This window comes from Rhinolophus hipposideros (assembly GCF_964194185.1).
Source record: "Rhinolophus hipposideros genome assembly, chromosome: 24".
Lineage (NCBI taxonomy): Eukaryota > Metazoa > Chordata > Mammalia > Chiroptera > Rhinolophidae > Rhinolophus > Rhinolophus hipposideros.
Window position 1 is genome coordinate 31,454,650 of NC_138070.1, and position 19,318 is coordinate 31,473,967.

The 19,318-nt window shown below is 42.4% G+C and overlaps 1 protein-coding gene across 4 annotated transcripts in view; it reads left to right on the forward strand.

Annotated features, from left to right (window-relative positions):
- Positions 1-19,318, forward strand: part of NTM (neurotrimin) — a 973,794-nt gene that overhangs the window by 842,581 nt on the left and 111,895 nt on the right. For all 4 annotated transcript variants that reach the window (XM_081036605.1, XM_081036602.1, XM_081036603.1 and 1 more), the window contains exon 4: positions 9,476-9,601. In XM_081036605.1, coding sequence (XP_080892731.1) covers positions 9,476-9,601 — 126 coding nt within the window. The remainder of the gene's footprint in view (positions 1-9,475; positions 9,602-19,318) is intronic.

Consider the following 19,318-nt stretch of genomic DNA (forward strand, 5'->3'; position numbering starts at 1 on the left):
TCCGGCTGTCAGACCCATTTCATGATTAGCAATAATTCCTCTATGTTCCCACGTTAAATGATGAAGAGATACGTCTTAGCAATTTCTTGGATGTTGCCAAATATGATGGAGCACTTATGGTTACAGGTTGGTTGCTATGAAATTCAATTGACACTAATAAGCCCAGAAGCAGGAAAATATGGAGTGAGGAGTGCATGGTGTTTACTTTATTCTATATCTTTATCAGGAATGACTAAACTGGGTCAGGGAACAGAGCTCATAAAAACTCCCTTCCACATTTCAGCTCATCCTGAAAGGAACACATTCCGAACTTCAGAACCAGTGATTTATGACTAATCCTGAATAAATCACTAGCTTTTCTCCCTGGGCTTCATGATTTTCCAGCAAACATGAATGGTTTTAATATGGAGAGAGAGAAAGAATGAGATGTAAGAAATGACAAAAGGGTTCTGAGAAAAAGAATAACTATCTGCTTAAAGCTATGTCACCAAGGAACCCTCTGCATGTTCAGACTCTAAATTGGGATTCTGAGTGTCTCTAATCTGACCTGTCCCTTCTGAGAAGCAGAGACAGCAGCACATTGCTGGCAAGGAGTAGGGTCCTATTGTACACCCCCATCCTGGGCGCATCCTGTTCCCTCACATACAGGTGCTGTTTATCTAAGAACCACTAGCACATTTGAAGTAGTGGCTAGCGTCTGCTTTGGGGTGGGTGGGAGGCGTGGCCATCTCAACCTCTAAACCAGAGCACTACCGCCCCCAGCACCTAGTGTCTATATTTCTCCTTATATTGGCTTCCAGAGATTTATGCATTTTAGTAACACTAATAAATCACATTTGAGTAGTACGTCATGTTTAAAATATGATTTCTCAGTTTTGTCTGATTCATGGAGCATCCATTTTAAGAGGCAAGATAGCTAATAATATAATTAAAATAATCAAAGTGAAATGATTTACATTAGTTGATACAGCTAGTAGTTGTTGGGTCTGGGTTTAATACTTGGCCTGCTGATGCAATGCTTAGGGTTCTTATCAAAAGAGATCCCACAGATCCCACAGTACTGGAATATGCATTTGGCCGTACAAATACTTCTGTTGTAAAGAAAGAAGAGGGAAAGATGGAAGGAAGGAAAGAAGGAAGGAAAAAAATGAAGAACAGAAGGGAGAACTGTGTGAGTAGTGTTCACAGTCAAAATAAACCAAATAAATACCTTGCTCAGTGGACTCAGCAGTGGGTTTAATTGATTATTTCGCTTGGAACACCTGGTCACATGAAGCAGCAGCTACAGTGCTGCCTCAGATAGAAGTTTTCCTGGAAGGCTCCAGCTCTCTGCTGCAATGTACACTGAGAGGAAGGTGAACGGGAGGGAGGACGATGGTTAGGAAGTGCTGGTGATGGAGTGGGGAGGAGGAAGAGATATTTATGCAAATGTGGGGAGGTCCAAAAATATATATTGATGAAACCTCCCACCACTCTTCTGATGGAAAAATAACACCATATGCAATGAAGAGAGAGGGCTCCCTTTCTTAACTGTACTATGGGAGTACAGATGTTCACATGGAGATTTAAGAGAGGATGCTGGAGGAGTAACAGATCTGCATGTGGGTGGATGAGTCAGCAAGACTCAAAGAACACTGTGTAGGGAATCTGAGTTCTATGGACTCAACTCTCTGTGTGAAGAGGATCACACATAATCTACATTCGGGTCCCACTTTGACACTTACTATCTGGGTGACCTTGAGCCACTCACTAAAATTTCACTAAGCCTTAGTTTTTTCATCTTTAAATAGGATTAATAATATTATTGCCTTATAGGTTTCTTGTGAGATTAAATAAATCAACGGAGTCAAGTGCCTTATCAAATGTCGAATGCACAACAGAGATTCATAATTTGTCTAAACTAATTTGTTATGGACAAAAGTGTGTGTGTGTGTGTGTGTGTGTGTGTGTGTATTTGGTTTCTGTTTATCTTTTTATGTATGCCTCAGTGATTCTGTGTGCATTTATTTTTCTAACCCTCATTTTATAATCCCTCATTAAAAAAATACTCTGCAATTTTCAACTAAATGTCCTTCAAGTAGTTTCTTGACCCCTCTGATGACAAGTATCCTCTTTATAAAATGTAGGAAGGGAAATAATCAGGGTGACCTACACTTCCCCATATGCCTGAAACTTTTCTGGTTTCAGCACTGAAAGTCGCATCTTTTGGGAAACCCCTTAGTTCCAGTAAACTAGGACAGTTAGCTACTTTAGAAATAATATCTTCTCATGGGATTAATGCAGGGGTTAAATAAAGTAAAGGCAATATATGCGAAACACCTGTTATACAGCAGATATTTAAGAAATAGTAACTATCAACATTATTAAAGATAACTGAGAGACTTTGGGGGCTATTTAAAGATCTTGAGCAAATTCATTCATGTCAATTTACTTGCATTCCCATGCAAACACTCTCATTCATTCAAAAAATATTTGCTGAACACAAACTATGCCAGACATTATGGTATGTGCCGAACACATCAGTGAGCAAGACAACCAATGGCACTTATATTTTATTTGAGAGAGCAGACAATTATGCAACGGTCTAGTAGGGGGATGTCTGTTTTAGAAAAAGTGATGAAGGAAGGCTTCCTAGAGGAGCTAAGATTTAAAGAATAAGATAGAACCAGCCAGAAGGAGAGCAGGGACAAAGGCAAGCAGAAAGGACCTGACTCAAAGAATGGTTTGAGATGTTTCCAGAGAAAAGAAGGTCAGTGGAGTGAGAAAAAGAGAATGACATGGGATGGATGTGGAGTGGGAGGTAGAATCTGGTTCATAAAGGGTCTTTGGAGCCAAAGAAAGAGTTTATCTTCATGCTTCGTGACAGACTCACCTCTGTTCATCTGGGTGAGAAAAAGGAGGTCCTAGATGAAGCATAATTTGCCGCAGCCTGTTGAATAACTCAACTTTGCACTAGACTGTGCCTTGGTCCGCAGTGGCCAGTATGAAAAGATGGATCAGTCCACAAATCAACATCAGCTTAGTTGTGTCTTTAAGAGTTTTCTGATGCAAATTAAATACTCATGCACCAGGCTATTGACAGCCCCATGTGTCCCCGTGTGAGTTCTGGAAATCGGGAAAGTTGAGGATACTTCAGATTGGTCCTTGTAATTCTGTCAAGACTAAGGTCCCAAGGCCATAGTGGTGTTGCAGCCCTTGCTGCAGAAACTGTACCGAGTTGCCATGGACGTCTCAGATCCTCACTACAGAGAGGAGGCAGGAGAAGTGTCACTAGCAGCAAAGGAAGCCATCCGGGATACATAGATCTGCATGTGCCGTGCAGAGTAGCCGGGTCCAAGCAGCTTATGTGCATTCTCAGCCCCACAGGACCATGCAGTGCTTAATAAAGCATCTTAATTTGGATTTAATAGGATATCTACTGTGTGCTAAAAACAGCACATTGCTATTTATTAATGACATAATTATTAAAACTTAACACCTGGGCAGTGGAAGCTAAACCAGGAGGGGTGAAGTTCTTTAGAATACTGTTTTAATAATTATGTTATTTAATTATTTACACATTTGAATTAACATTCAATAAGAGCCAGATTAAACCTTAACATAATGTATTAAGTGTGGACCTGTATCCAGAGTCTGGCTGACCAGGCTGCTGCCTTTCTCCCCAACCATAACCTAACCACTTCTTGGTCTTCGTTTCCATGTGTGTGTTTTCTAGATTCAGACCTCACACATCAACAGAGACAGCACATGCATGTGTGTGGAAACAAGCTGACGGCCTTTTTCTAAGTAACCATGGACTCTTAGCAGACCTTCCCCCAGACTTTTGATGACACAACTCCAACTGCTAACAGAATATTTCTGTCTGTCTGCATGCCCCTTATCATCTTACCATCAGTATGTGTAAAACAAAATCAAAGGAATCAAACCAATGTTCTCCCCAAGAGTAGTTCTCCTTATAACTTCAGAGATCTGCTGGTGCAGCCATCCAGCTGCTTTTGAACAAAACGTTCATAGTTGACTCCATATTCCCAGTTCCCACATCCAGGCAATCATCAAATTCCAGCACATTTTCCTTGGCATTGCTCTTAAATCCATCCTTTTCTTTCCATTCTTATGGAACCAACAGTTTAACGCAGTTTTTTGTATATCACTCATCTAGGTTGATTATCTCTGACTCCAGTTTCTGTCTATTCTACTCACTCTGACACATTATTACCAGATTATTCTGCTTCAATTACATTTAAAAACATATGGGATTTCGTGTTTTAAAAAATGTTCAAATGCTTGCTGTTATCTCTAGGATCGAGTTAAAATCCAGGCACTAGCCATTCAGGCTGCTCCATAATCTGGCTCTCGTTTACCTCGTTGATCTCTAGCACATTCTTCCTTGAGCCTGTCAACATTTATTGACTGCCTAACTGTGTAGAAACTACATCCATGTATTTGCCAGACACATACAATATAAAATTCACGTATTGAACAATTCGTATTTCTAGGCACTTCTCTAAGCGCATTTTATAAACTTACTCCTCCAATTTTCAAAAGAACCCTGGGAGGTGTATGTAATTGTCAGCTCCATTGCATAGATGAAGAAGTAAGGCGCAGAGAGGTGAAGTAAATTTGCCAGGGGTACCCACTTGAATACACCGTGTTTCCCTGAAAATAAGATCGAGCCGGAAAAGAAGCCCAGCATGATTTTTCAGGATGACATCCCCTAAACATAAGCCCTGATGCATCTTTTGGAGCAAGAATTGATACAAGACCCGGTCTGTTTTTTGGGGAAACACGGCAGTAGAGCCAGGACCTCAACAACTACTCTGTATTGCCTCCTGTGGTACAGGTTTTTTATCTTCATACACATCATGGATTTCTGCCTTCCCTTCTATCTATGCCCATGTAATACTGCCCCACTTGAAGCAGCTTCACATTTTCTGCCTGTATGACTGTTTCCAAAACAAGACTCTATCTGAGGTTAAGCCAATCTGACACTCCTAGTCTCTATGATTCTCCCTCTTACTATCTCACAGAACTTAATTTTGGTACCCTTCATTTAACATTTAATCACATGCAATTTTGTAATGGATTTTGTTTTGTTATTCAACTTTCTGGGATACTTATATGCACTGTTTCCACAAAGAGATGGCAAGTTCGTGGAAGGCCAAGAAAAAATGTATATTTCTTCATGCCATTGATATAGCTAACACACAGTGGTGTACATAGTAAGTGTTCATTAAATGTTTGTTGAATGACTTTTGGCCCAGCCTCTATTTGCAACTATTCTTCTATTAACGATTATGCCTGTGTGTGTGTGTGTGTGTGTGTGTGTGTGTGTGTGATGTCTTCTTTGCCTAGTATGTCTTTTTTCTTCTCCCCAGAGTTAACTTTTACTTATCTTCTAGCACTTAGCTTAGTGTCACATACCCAAGAAGACTTCCATGACATCCTTTTCCAGGCTGACTTCGATGTCTCCCCTCTGTATTACCTTTGCAGTATTTTAACACTTTATTTATCCTTCTAGTATGTCACAATACATTCAAAGGATATGCTTCTGTACCTGTTGTTACATCTCTAGACTGTGAACCCCTTGGGGACAAGGATTTTGTCCTTTTTAGTGTTATGTTCTTAGTGCCAAACACAAAGCTGGTATATGAAAATAATCAATGAATGTTTATAAATTAATGGATGAGTGGATGAGTGAGTGAATGAATGAATGAGTGGATAAACAAAAACAACCAAAGCAATCCTAGTATGTTTCTAACAGCCTGCATGATGAAAAGAGGTAAGATGCAGAATGGATCCATGGAAAAGTATAACAATATTAGTAACCCAGTCTTAGTTCTTCAAAACTTCCTTATGAACATATATTAGGTAAGACCATAGCGTGTCCTTATCAATTCGATTTAATTTTAAATACCGACATTGTGCTAGTAGTTGGCAACCAGAAAATAATACTCTACTCCCACAGCATCTTAGCCACAATGCCACTTTAGTTCTGAGAGTTGGGATTGCACCTCTAGTCAAACCACCTCAGCTCTATACCAGGAAGGGTCTGCCTTTCAAACTTGTCCAGGGACAATTTTCCACCTTCAAGTTACACTCTTAGACAGGATTGAAAGTACAGCAAGCATTTCACCAACTTGACTTCATGAGTTGGATACTTTCCACGTACAACTGGAGGGAGACAATTCTAGATGATTCTTCCAAGTTTGAGGTGTGATTGTATCATTTAATATACTTACTGTGCTGACAGCTCTGGCCCAAACCACCTTCTATTCTACTTGGGGACTGTCTATTGTTCTCTAGTGTATGATTAGCAGATTAGCTATCATGTAAGAAGCCAGGAAAATGAACTCCCAGTAAGCCCTTCCAAAGCAAGAGTAATTCATTACCTGACCTGATTTCCACTTAAAATGTACTTTAAGCACACTTCCAACTACAAACCTTAAATCACCCTGTGTTCACAAAGTCCATCATTTTTTATTTTATTACATGGCGTTGGCGTGACATAATCCCTTGGAGAGCGTCTCAAAGTGCTTTACAGATCAATAAATTACTTACCTACGCAGTTGAAGCAATGCCTACAAGGCCAGTACAGTCATTTTGCAGGCAGACTGTCCTCCAGGAAGCAAGCAAGGCTGTATGGGTGCCAAGGATGGACAGGAGCAGGGGCCAGGAAAGTGTATGGGGTGGGGAAGTGGTGGTTCAAGAAGTGAAGCATCCAGTTAAAACTCTGTGAATAAAATGCATCTAGTGTAAGTGACTTTAGAACTAAGAGAGTTTAGAAATTTGGATCCTTCAGTCAGCAAATCAACTTTTCAGTCACTAACTTATCAATTATCTTTCTGTCCTGGAAGATTCAATCTAGCTTTTAGATGATATAGCCAGACATTGCAATGTGATGTCTTGAAAGTCTTAGATCGTAGAGCCAGTGGTCACTCCTCACCCCTCACCACATTGATTCTCCGTTGTTTCTGTCCTGCCAAATACCTGTGAGAGTGCATGTAAGTGTGCATGCAATTTTGCGCACACACACACACGTACACACACACACACTGCCTCTCTATCTGAAACTCAATATGAACTTAAATCTAAAATGATTAATTGGTACTTACTTTATGGAAGACACCCTATTCGGGACATGAAAAAAAATTTAAAACGAATAAGGCTCTTGCTCATATGTTATATTCAGTTAAGTCATAGCATAGAAGAAAAAGGAGACAAATGTAACGTGAGTGAGTTTATTTTGAGTGCTTTAAAGGAAGTTATGGGATCCCCAGGAAGGAACGGTCACATCCTTTTGGAGATTACCTGAAAGTCCTTTTAGAAGGGGTGCTCATCCAACCAGGCCTGGACCAGAAGCGATCCAAATCAGCATCAAGGGCATGAGGAGAAGGAAACAAAGTGCAATGTATGGTTACTAATGAGTGTTCCCAGGTGTGTGGAATGTGGGAAAGAAATGGAAGAAAACTTTAAGAAGAGGGGGGTGGGGGGTGGGAGATGAGGGTAAGGGGGATCAAACATATGGTGATGGAAAGAGCACTGACTCTGGGTGGTGAACACACAATGGGATTTATAGATGATGTCATACAGAATGGTACACCTGAAATCTATGTAACTTGACTAACAATTGTCACCCCAATAAACTCTAATGAAAAAAAAAAGAAAGGAACAAAGACTAAGGGAAGATTTCTGCATGATACTCCCTTTTTGTGAAGGAGGAAATCCAACACAATTAGGAGTGATTGATTAATGGTTAAGATAGAGGACAGATGAGCAGTGAAATGTCCAGCCAATTTGATTTTTGTGTGAGGATTGCACTCTAGCTTTGGAACAGGGACCAAGGTTGATGGTCCGCTTTCCTGGGATTTCCAACAAGACAGAAGGCATTGTGTGTTGGGTGGATGATGTAACCTGGGGTTCACACAGTGTGGTGGCTGAGAAAAGTGCTTATTCAAGGAAAGAAACGAACATGAAAAAAGCTAAAAGAGCTGGATGGAGGGGCCACTTAACTTGCGAAGAAGTAATGAGTTAAAAGCAGTGTCAGTAACTGAGATAGTGTGTGTTCATCATCCAATTCCGAGGTTGCTGCAAACATGTAGCAGGTTGGGAAGGTGGTTCTCTTGAACACCCAACCATTATAATTGCATCCTATAAATACTTGTTGAGGTTTTACTATGAATATAGATATAAGTAAGTCGTGACTCGGCCTGTCAAACAGCTCATGGTCCAGTAGGGGAGGGATGCCAAGCAAATAACCATAACATAGCGGGAGAAGTGCCAAGAACTGGAGTTTGGGAAGCCTAATAAATGACACTCTTACTTTACAAGCCAACTGGCAGACAAGACAAATGAATAGTCCTACGTGAAGTAAATATCACATTCACTAGTTTTGAAAATGATACTGGAGAGTTAGATGTGCAACAACAATTAGCTCCTGACGCTGAATCCCAAAAGGAGACAGGTGCCCTCAGGCAACTGCTGCTGTGCTGTGTGGTATATCCATGCCCCTGGGACACTGCCCCTACCTGAGGAGAAGCACAACAGAGCATGGCTTTCTAAGGGAAGCCCGGCTCCAAAACAGAAGACTGAATGAAGCGTGGGGTCCTATCCCCAAGTTTGCCAATTCAAATGAACCCCTCATCTCCTTGGGAGATTGATTTAGACAATGGAGAGAGGAAAGACCAAGTATGTTCTGGCTTACCAACCTTCCTGATGACTCACCATCGGGCCTGTGTAATGTCCTCTGGGGACAGGGATGAGAAGCAGGGGTCAATGACAGTTATGCAGGAGTGCAGAGAAGAGTTGGAGTAGGAAAAGCTGCAACCAAGTGGCATTTGATTCGGACCTTAAAGGATGACTGAACGTTTTCTAGGAAGGACATAAGGAAAAATATAGATCCAGAGGGCGTGATGGAAGGACCAGGAAGGACATGATGTGTTGGGGATGACACGGGGATACGTTGAGGTGGAATCACTGGGCATATCAATGGAAACATAAGTTGATGCTTGATTCTGAACGGCCTGCTATGCTAAGATAAAGTATGTGGATGTTCCCAGGCAGGCAATAGGGAACAAATGGAGGTGTTTAGGCAGAGGTGTTTAGGCAGTGGTATAATCAGAACGGTATTATATAAAGGGGCTCTGAATGCAGTGTGGAGAATGACTTGTGTGTATGTGTCAGTGTGGGTGGGGGTGAGAGTGCAGACAGGAAGAGAGTGGAGGCTACAATAAGTATTGCAGTATTGCAGTAGAATCCATTTCCATTCGGACTCCCTGACTTTGTGTTTCAATAGCAGGAAATAGAAGCTAAATTCAAGGTAAGATGCTTCTTTTGTGTTTAGAATAATTCCTCTAATTTCTCATCCAGTATTCCCTATATTTCAGTCCCTGGGCTATTCTGCCTGCTATTATTTTAAGACACAAAGAAGCATTTCAACAGGATTTTCATTTTCTTTCTATCTGTTTTGTCTCCACAGTATCTCCCAAAATTGTAGAGATTTCTTCAGATATCTCCATTAATGAAGGGAACAATATCAGCCTCACCTGCATAGCCACGGGTAGACCAGAGCCTACGGTTACCTGGAGACACATCTCTCCCAAAGGTAAGAGAGCAGTTTGGTGTATCACGTCATTAGAGGAACTGAGAGAATTGCTGGCCATAACTAGCAGGTGATGGAGATGGCGACTACATGCAAAGGGTCCTGCATCCTTGGTAGCCTGATGACAATGTACATGGCTCTGCAGAGAACTTTGGTGTTCGCTGCAAGACAGGCATATCCTCTAAGATTTCAGTACTCGTACTTGAGGATCTCTCCAATCTCTGGGAACTGAATCCCAGTTGTTGGTGGATGAAATGGTGGTAAAATATTCTGGGAGAACTTCACTGGCCATATTTGATGTTGGGACAATTATCTTTGGTGTTATTGTTCAGCTGGTTGTTTTAAGAGATAGACAACACAAACACACAATGATGAATGAAAGCTTTGAATGGCCGTATCTCCAAAAGGAAAATTTCCAAATTTGTGCTTCTTCAACGTTGCCAAACATCTGGTCTCTAGTCCATTAGTGGTTTTGTAGTTTTGCTGCTGTTTTATCCTAGATAACTAAACTGCAACATTTACTTTGTCTAAATATGTAGATGTTGTATAGACCAGACTAAGTGTTGTCTTGTGCTTTTATGGATTGAACATTAAACTTTTAGAATTTAAGGTAGATACCATTGACCATTAAGCTAGCTTTTATTCAAGGTGTATTAAATTATGTGTTCTTCAGTATCTATTGAATGTTTGCAATAGTCTAGACCAAGGGTGTCCAAACTGCGGCCCGCGGGCCCACTGTGACCCACAATCCATTTTTAATTGGCCCGCAGCAAATTCCAAAAATATATTTAGTTTACTTAAATAAACCAGGTGAGGCAATACGTACTTCACCTCGAGTAAGTGGCCCAGCTGTTTGTGTATTTTACCGCATATGGCCCTTGGTGAAAAACGTTGAAAAAAGTTTGGACACCCCTGGTCCAGATTTACTTCTAATCACTGAGGATATACACATAAAAACATACAAGTTTCTGCTCACATTCTCATGAGAAAAATGACCAAAAACTGAATATACAATGTAAGGTGGTGATAAGGAAGAGAACATAGAACAGTGACAGAAAGATACAAGATTTGGTCAGGGAAAGCCTTTGAAAAGGTGACATTTGAGCAGAGACATAAATAAAGAACCTTAATTCCACTGATTATTGCTGGTTGATATATATGCATGTAATATATATTTACATTTGCATCTATGTATATAGGTATGTGTATTGCTGAGTAGTGAAGACTTAAGGATTTTAAAGGCATCATAGTGGGAGCTGTTTGCTGGGTGTTGCATGTTGGGTCCTCCAAAGGCAGACCCTAAGAAGGTGATTGGCACGCAAGAAGTGTATTTGAGATGGTCTTAGAATTGACCCTGTGGAAGGCAAGGAAGAGAGCTGGGCAGTTGGAGAAGCTGAGCTGCAGTGCAATCCAGTGGAATATCTTAACTGACCTCATGGGGAATTCTGAAGCTAGGATGACCCTTCAGAAATGCTCAATTGAGGTGAGGAGGCTGGCCTTTTATTCCAACACAACAGTCAGTCCATGAATTTGGGCTGTCCCCAGGAAGGCCGTAACCTTGGGCCAGGCATCTCTCTGCATCTGAGACAGTCCCCATAAGGTTGCCGCTGAGAGCTGTCCACCAGCAGTATGTACACCCTATGAGGCAGACATCCTCTGTTCCTGAAGGTGGCAATGCATGGCAGTGTCCCCTGTACTTGCACATTAAAAAAACAGTTTAGGGCTATGAACGGGCCCCAGATACCAAATTCCCTCTCTCAGACAGTGACAATTTGCCCTGATAGAGGTCCTCAGAGCAGGCATGAGATTTTCAATGTGTTTAGCCCAAATTCCTGGGAGTTATACCATGCCGGCCATTCCTGATGCAGAAGGATCAGAGAGCCACTCATGTCTCTGCCAGTCTCTTGATTTGAAATAATCTTAAGTGTGGCCGGTCCCAAAATCTGGGAGGAAGCTTCAGCTGTGAATGAGACCATTAATGATGGAATGTGGGCCTGGGGTACATCCGAAGGAGGGGCCATCCAAATGCACAGACTTTCTAACACTATGGTGCATGCCATTCATCACTGCTGAACACTGAGTCCCCAGTGCTATTGGGTGCCGGGGTGGCCTGTGCCTTTAGAATCTGCAGGACATTTATCCTCCTAGGTAGACTTGCTTTGCCTTATGTCAAGAGGCATTGCCCCCATCCCTCTCACAGATCTCCCACTGTCTCCTGTTTGATGTCGTTTCTCATTTTCCCCTCTGGCCCTTCAGCTCTTTGTCCTTCTCTAGGTGTTTTTTGTTTTGTTTTGTTTTGTTTTCTCCTCCGTAGTTCTTCTCCTTCTGTCTTGCCCTTTTGTGCCTTTTCCTTTTGTTCTTTGCTTTCCCTTTCTCTCACAGCCTTCTGAATGTTTCTGCTTTAATTTAATTTAATTCCACATTTCTCTCCCTCTCTTTTTTTTTCCCTCTCTCTTCTCATCCTTCTGGTGTTGGAGCCCTCTTCTGTTCATCCTACTAAAGTTCACACTGTTGTGTTTAGAGTCTCCCTCCCCATTTTGTGGCTCTCTAGCCGTCTCATTTCCCCAGGGGACCCTACCTGAGCCTGGGCCAGATGCTTCCATTTTACTGGGGTTTTAGCTGCTATGGAAACAGGAGATGGATCAAGGAGAGAAGAGCAGGATTATCAGAATCTACCTGTAGCTCAGAGTAATTTAGATGAACAATTTTTCCAGATCCCTGGACCAGATTTGCTATCTCAGATCCCAACTGATGAGATATGCCAAGCGGTAACTAATTACCTGGGGACTCACCAGGTACCGTTTTCCCAGTGACTAATTATTTGGAGATAAGAGATGGCATTGGGCTGCTGCCGAACCTGAGCTGAAGCTGGAGACCCTTAGCAGTCAGATCTTATCTTTCCCCACTAAATATTTCCAAAGGATGCTCATTTTAAACAAGGTAGGACAGATTTGGTGTACCTTGGAGAACAAGATATGCTGCACCTTAGCAAAGGTTCCAAAGGGAAAGAGCCACTGTCATTCTTTGTCCCATTCTGTGTGGGCTGATCATGTCTCAATCAAGATCATTCTTAAGCACATGGCCATCAAACCCCTGAATGGATCGCTGATCGACGCTAAGCACTTTTGGCAATCCTGATGGCTTCATTGAATTTTCTCTCTCCAGACTGATGTGTTTGTTCTGTACATTTCTGAATAATCGTAGTTCCCTGCATCATAACTCATCTGTTGCTACTTGCAATAAGCTAAACCACTTTAGAATGTGCATTTCCAGTCTTGACCACATTTCATGTGGCAAAGGAATGCAGAAATGTTAACCATCATTTTATTAGTAATGGCTCATGCATTTCAATACACAGAAGCTAGGAGTGACTGGCCGGTAGGAAGGGAGTGGAGGGGACTTGCCTTAACTTTTTCTGCCTAGCACTTTACTTCAAATAAAAATTAAAAAAAAAAATGTCAGTTGCCCATATCCAAGATGGAGAGGGAGGTGAGGCCTCCTAAGCTACCTCTCTACATTGCCATTGATGATGGGAAGTAGTTTTCCACCTATTATTACTGTTTGCATGCCTTTTTAGTTCCTCACATGGACTTAATACTCCCAAGAGTTTAAGGAGAAAGTGCTCTAGCTTTGTAAAGATACCTGCCCTCATCTGCATACCTGTTTTGGAATGTATAGGTGATGTTTGCACCTACATGGGCCTTGGTGTTTTCAAAAGGAAGCGCCCCCATCTCACTGTCTCCCACCAAAATGCCGCCTCGGTCTGCATGAATGTGTTATCAGGCTCTTCACCAAATTCCGGGTAAATGTTAGCATACTACTCCCGGTGCCAAAGTACCATCAGTATGTCCAGTCTTCTTTAGACACATTCCCCATTCATGACTCTGTGCTTTGTATTTTGTCCTCTTCTAGGCATACAAGAATTTATTTTAGCATGGCCCTTAAGCTCTAGTCTTAAGCTCTATCTCCAAAAGAATACCTTTAGTGTTCTCATTTCCTTTGGGTCTTCCCTAAGTAAACAGAAAAACCATCTTTTTAAAAGTGCATTCTAAATGATGCTTTTTAGAACCTCGCTCTTCATAGAAAAGTATTCTCAAAACCCAAGTTTTATGTTTACAGTTTCTGTTGGCTTGTAAGACCTTTAGAGAGAGGACTGACATACCTATGTTGTCACGTTTTGGGGAGCCCAGCATAAAATTCAGGTGAAGGCATGAATATGATCAGTGATATGTGGGTTCCACTATACATATGGAATCAGGGATCACTGAGTGTCCTAATGGAATTCCCTTCTTGGGTGCACCTATCTCCATCTGTCACCTAGCAAATAAAATACTGAAAATAAAAACCTCACTGAGGCTACTGAAAGAACGTCTTGTACCCAGATATTGATTGAGGCTCAGTAAGGTCCAGTGAGCTGTTCAAAGACATGCCCTGATCTCTAATTCATGAATTCTTTGAGACAACGGCCTGCATCTCACTCATCTTTGATTCCTCGCCTCCTAGCACAATGCTCAGCACCTACAAAGCATTCAATAAATACTTGTTGATTCAGTGAACAAGCACATCTATGTGCCAGTGCCCCAAAGGAGCATGTCTATTCTCCCAGTTCAAAGACTTCATCCTGATTCATGAGGAATCCTCCTCCACTTTGATGTTGCAGTTGAGACCTGGTGTGTTTTCTGCTTAAATTCTGCTGGTGAGTCTCTAGGACATTCTCTCCAGTCTTCACAGGATCTTCAAGCCTTTCCTTACATTTATCTAGTGGGGAACCTACTGTAACAGGGCTTGACTTCTCCTTGAAGGAGGGACTTCTTTTCATGTTCTCTTCAACACAATTTGAGAAGGTTCACAAGTGACTTTAAAGGTATGTCTTCTGTACGTTCATATTTGCCTTCATCTGCCGCACTGCATATCTTCCTGATATGTGTTTCTCTGTCATGGTCTTCTTCTGGTCTTTCTGGGACATGTGATCCTTTTGGTGTCTTACTGTTCCCAGTCCTACCTGGGCCTGGGTCCTCAATGGCTCCCAAATGTTTTGTAAAGCAATCCTGGATGTTGCCAGGGATAGTTAGTTCAACTACATATGAAAATTGTTTGCTCCTAATGGGTTAAAAAAAAAAAAAGACAATACAAAGAAAGAAATGAGAACCAAAAAAAGAGAAATGGGCTAGAGATTGACTGATTGGTTTCTCCCCAAGGCCACATAAGACCCTGCGAGCAGAATAATAGAAGAACCATAGGTCCATTGAATTCCAAACCAAGCCCTTGATATGGAAGCCTTCTCTTTCCACAGTGCAGAGTGGGCACTTCTGCATGACATCCATACCCATACCTACAGGACTAAGCAACCTTTCTTAACTGCCAAATCTCTTCGCTTTGCACATCGGTTCTCCTGCTGTGCTTGAAGAGGCCTGGTGGGCAGTTGGTTGTCCCAGTGCTTGTTTCTCAGAGGTTTGAAAGGCAAGGACAAAGTGACCCTTGGATGGGAGCTCTTCTCCTTGCCAATGTCCTGAGCCCTCCCCAGCCCCTGCCACACACCCACCTATTTTCCCATTTGTCAGCACTGACATGCCTTCCTCCCCAGCCAGGCAGGACACTGCAACACTAATTGGCACTGGAGGTATCACAGCTTGAGTTCAGCCAGAGCTGGCAGGCGCCATGACTCCCGTGACAGCTCTGTGAAAAAGTGTCAGGAGCGGAGCTCTGGCACGCCATCGGCTGACTGCAGCACCCTGGCACTAATGAGCAGCCTGTCAGCACCAGCATCAGGAGCCCTGTGTGGCACAGGGATTATTAGGATGGCAGAGAGAAAAATTTCTCCAGCAAAAGGAGAGGGGAGGGGAGGGAAGGAGCACAAAGTGGAACTAATGGCATCACCTTACTCATGGATCCCATGGATGGTAACCAATACAGCAGGAAAGGACCAAAAAAAAAAAAAAAAAGAAAAGGGAAAAAATACATATTTATGAAAGATCTCTGTGTCAACTCTGGACAACTCTTAGAATCTCATTTTGGTTAGGTTGGCCTGTCGTTAATTGATGTAGGCTATACATCTTTTCTGCTATAAGCCAAGGGGGAATTCAGTGACTAAATTAACTCTCCAGTTTGGCCACCAGTGCTATGAAACTAGGAAGTAGCGTAAGCTCTCAAGGAACAGGGACCTGAGGGCGGAAAGAAGCCTCGGGGTCTGTGTCGTTTTGCTAGCAGTCGGGGCAGGGTCCCTGTCCAAGGGACCTGCTGCCTGCCTGTCTTCTGCTGGAGTATTAGAATCCAAGAAAGGCAATTAAGAGAAGGAGCTTCCCCCTCTCATTTCGTCCCAGAAGTGGGTGCGGGAAACAGCGAGTATGTCTGCTCTATTCATCTGCTTCCTGAGGGCAGGCATGACTTTTCCAGCGCGTTCATTCTTCTACATCAGGCTTTGGACTGGGCAGACCTGCCCCTTCTTTGAGGCTTGGTACCTGCAATGGCTCCATTTCCACAGGTGGAGGGTGCCTGATAGAAAGCAGTGATCTGTCTGAAAGTGATGGTCTTTGAAGGCAGATACCACTGGATGTGAGTTCCCTTCCACTACTCTCCAGCTAGTTCATTCTGGGATAGTGATAAACCTCTCTGAAAATGCATGGTTTTATTCACATTGTTCTTGTTTCGTGATGTGACGCAGAGAGTTGTAATGAATTGGTCTGGGGCCCTGATTGCCCCACTCACTGCAGTCATACTAACAACTTGACATTCACCACATACTTGGCATGCCTGCCTTGCACTTTCCATCTGTTCTCCCTAGAGCACTGTCCTGCGTGCACCTTTTGGATCAAGTTCTACTCTTGTTTTAAGACCATACTCAAATGCTATACATCGACGCTAAGCACTTTTGGCAATCCTGATGGCTTCATTGATGGCTTCATTTCATCAGTTTGAAAGCCTCTGATGAAGTTCTTTAGACAGAGTGAGTCACTCCTATCTTGGATATCCCACAGCACTTTGCATGCATTTCTAACAATGGTGATTCTTCCAGTTACCCACAGGCTGGTGACATCCTCCTGATGTCCTAGAGATCAACATTTATTTTACCCCAGTGACTAGCACAGCACCAGACACGTACAGATCCTGTTAGTGATTGTTGAATAAAGAGGTATCCAATTTGTAGACACGGTATGTTTTCTTTCCTTTGTAAAATTAAGTTTTCTGGTGCATAATTTAAAATAAAATCAATTGTAATGACTAACGAGTAAGATACAGAAGCTTCATTTCTGCCTATCATTCTCAACTGTGTGTCATTTATTTCCCAAACCATCAAAGAAATTCTTTAAAAAAAAAAATTTCTCGCCGACTATGCCCCTGGTCTAGCCCCAGGACCAAGCCTTAGACTCCTCATCTGCAAAATAGAAATAATAATGCCCTTCTAATGTGGCTGCAGCTAGGATTAAATGTGCTCTCCAATGCAAAGTGTCTGGTCCCATAAGGAAGCATAGTAGGTGCCCAACAACGTCAGCTTCCACAGCCTTAGTCAGCCCCTTCCTCTTCATTCTTACCCATGATGCAAGAACAAAAAGGGAGGAAATTTAAATTATTTTGCCAGAAAAGGCTGAATTCTTACAAAAGCCCAAGCTCAGTCAATTGCCAGAATGAACAGATAGTCAAAGGTACTTAATCAGCACCTCCCTAACCCCCACCATTTTCTAATTAACAGAGGTGGTTGATTAAAATTCCCAGGGTACCCCAAGCAGCTATCCCAGGAGGGCCAAGTAATTGCTATTGCAAAAGATATTACACTGGTCATTGATGGTGGGAGAAAAAAATGCATCATAATGGAAAGTGGCAGATGTCCTGTATAAAGTAGCAGAGGAGCATAAGGCATGAGAGCCCAACCTATATAGAGAAAATGATTTATTATGATAAAGATAAACTAGTATGGGGCAAAGTGTCCAGAAACTAGTTAAGCAAATGGTTTAAACACTGACGTGCAGACTCAGGTGGGAGAGAAGAAAGTAGAGTAAGACATTTATAGATCACTCTTTAACTCCTTAATTCTCTTTAACTATAAAATTATAGCTAGATAGATACAGTTAGGGTAAAATTTGCCAATGTCAATAAGGGTTTTTGTAAGTTTAATATTTATGATCTGGTTTCAAGCAATATTATAGCTGTTCAACTTCCTACTTCAAAGAAGAGAAAAATCATAAAAAGACTAGTGGGAAAATTAATGAGTTCAATGTGCTGGAATTGAGAACATATGAAATCAAGCCTCAGTCTAGAAACCAAGGGCAGAAGTGCATACCACAGACGCTGTTTGTGGTTTTACCCAATTATTTTAAAACCCTTGAAAAATGTTGTAGAATCAGACGTCTGCTGAATTCAGAGGGTGCTAACAGCATCCTCCCCCACTTTCTCCTGAGACTCAGGCTATTTATGCTGGTACTTGGCGACCGTTACCATGCAGAACTGTTTTGATGGAACAAAAAGAAAACAAAAACGCAAGGAGATTGTATCATGTTCCCCACAGACGCTAACCAGCCCTGGCTCAGTAAGGTGCAAAAGCTCCTTAAAATGACAGCCTCTCCAGGCGAACCCATCTCTGAGAAGCACCCATGACAGGCAGCTCGATGGGCGTACAAGGGCCTCAGCACGGCCTCACCACCCACCGCGATCACAATACCCTCCCCACCAGAGCAGCCCTGTAGACGTCAGGCGTTCCATGTCTAGGGTCTACCATTACTGCCATGTGATCTTGGAGAAAGTTTCCATTCAAAATGTCCTTGTCACTAGAACTTCAATGTGCGATTCTGGCTTTGTACCTACTTTTGGATCCTGAATCTTGACTTGACCTGTGGTGACTGCTTTTTCCTTAGAGTCTAAACCACAGTCTTTATCATCCAAAAATAGCAATAACGAATAGGGTGTGGATGCTTTGAAATGTGCTGGGCACTCTTCTGAACATTGACTATACATAGTAATATGGATTCTTCACAGCAACAGTGTGAGTCAGGTCCTGTGATTAGCCTGCTTTCCCAATGAGAGAACAAAGCTTAGAGGTTGGGCTAATGGGCGAAGGTCACACAGCTCCAGTCGGCAGTGCTGCAATCCCTCCCCAGGCAGTGTCTCCAGTGTACGTGTGCCTACCCGCTGTGCTGTCTAGCATCTTTCTCAGAGGGCGGTCCCTGACCTGCAGCATGAGCATCAACTGCTTTATACCCCGCGCCGAGGGTGCTGAGACCTAGAAACCTGCATTGTAATGGATTCTCAGGTGATTGTGATACACACTCAAGTTTAAGAATTACTGCGTATATAGGATTTGCCATGTGCTGGACTCTCTGCTATATACATATATGTAGCTCTCACAAATGCCCTAAATAAGTAGGTATTATTTCTATTTTAGTAATAAAGAAATCGACGTTTGAGGAGATACTTTGCCCACAAGTATTCAATAGCCAAGGCAAAATTCAAATCCAAGTCTTTTTTACTGTAAGACCCATATTCTTAACGTGTGTTGATTTCCTGCATTGATTGTTGACGCATTGCTTCTCCTAGATCTCAGGAGCAGAGCAATAGCTATTCTCTGGTTTCGGACCTCCTGCCAGCCTAGGGCTTTGGGTATTGTCCACTTTGTCATAGGACTCTTGCACATTCATCCACGCTCCTGTGCAGATGCTGGCCTCCAAGTTGGGTAACATGCTCCACCTTGGCATTTCATCCTCCCCAGTAATCTCAAGCTCCCTTTAGTGG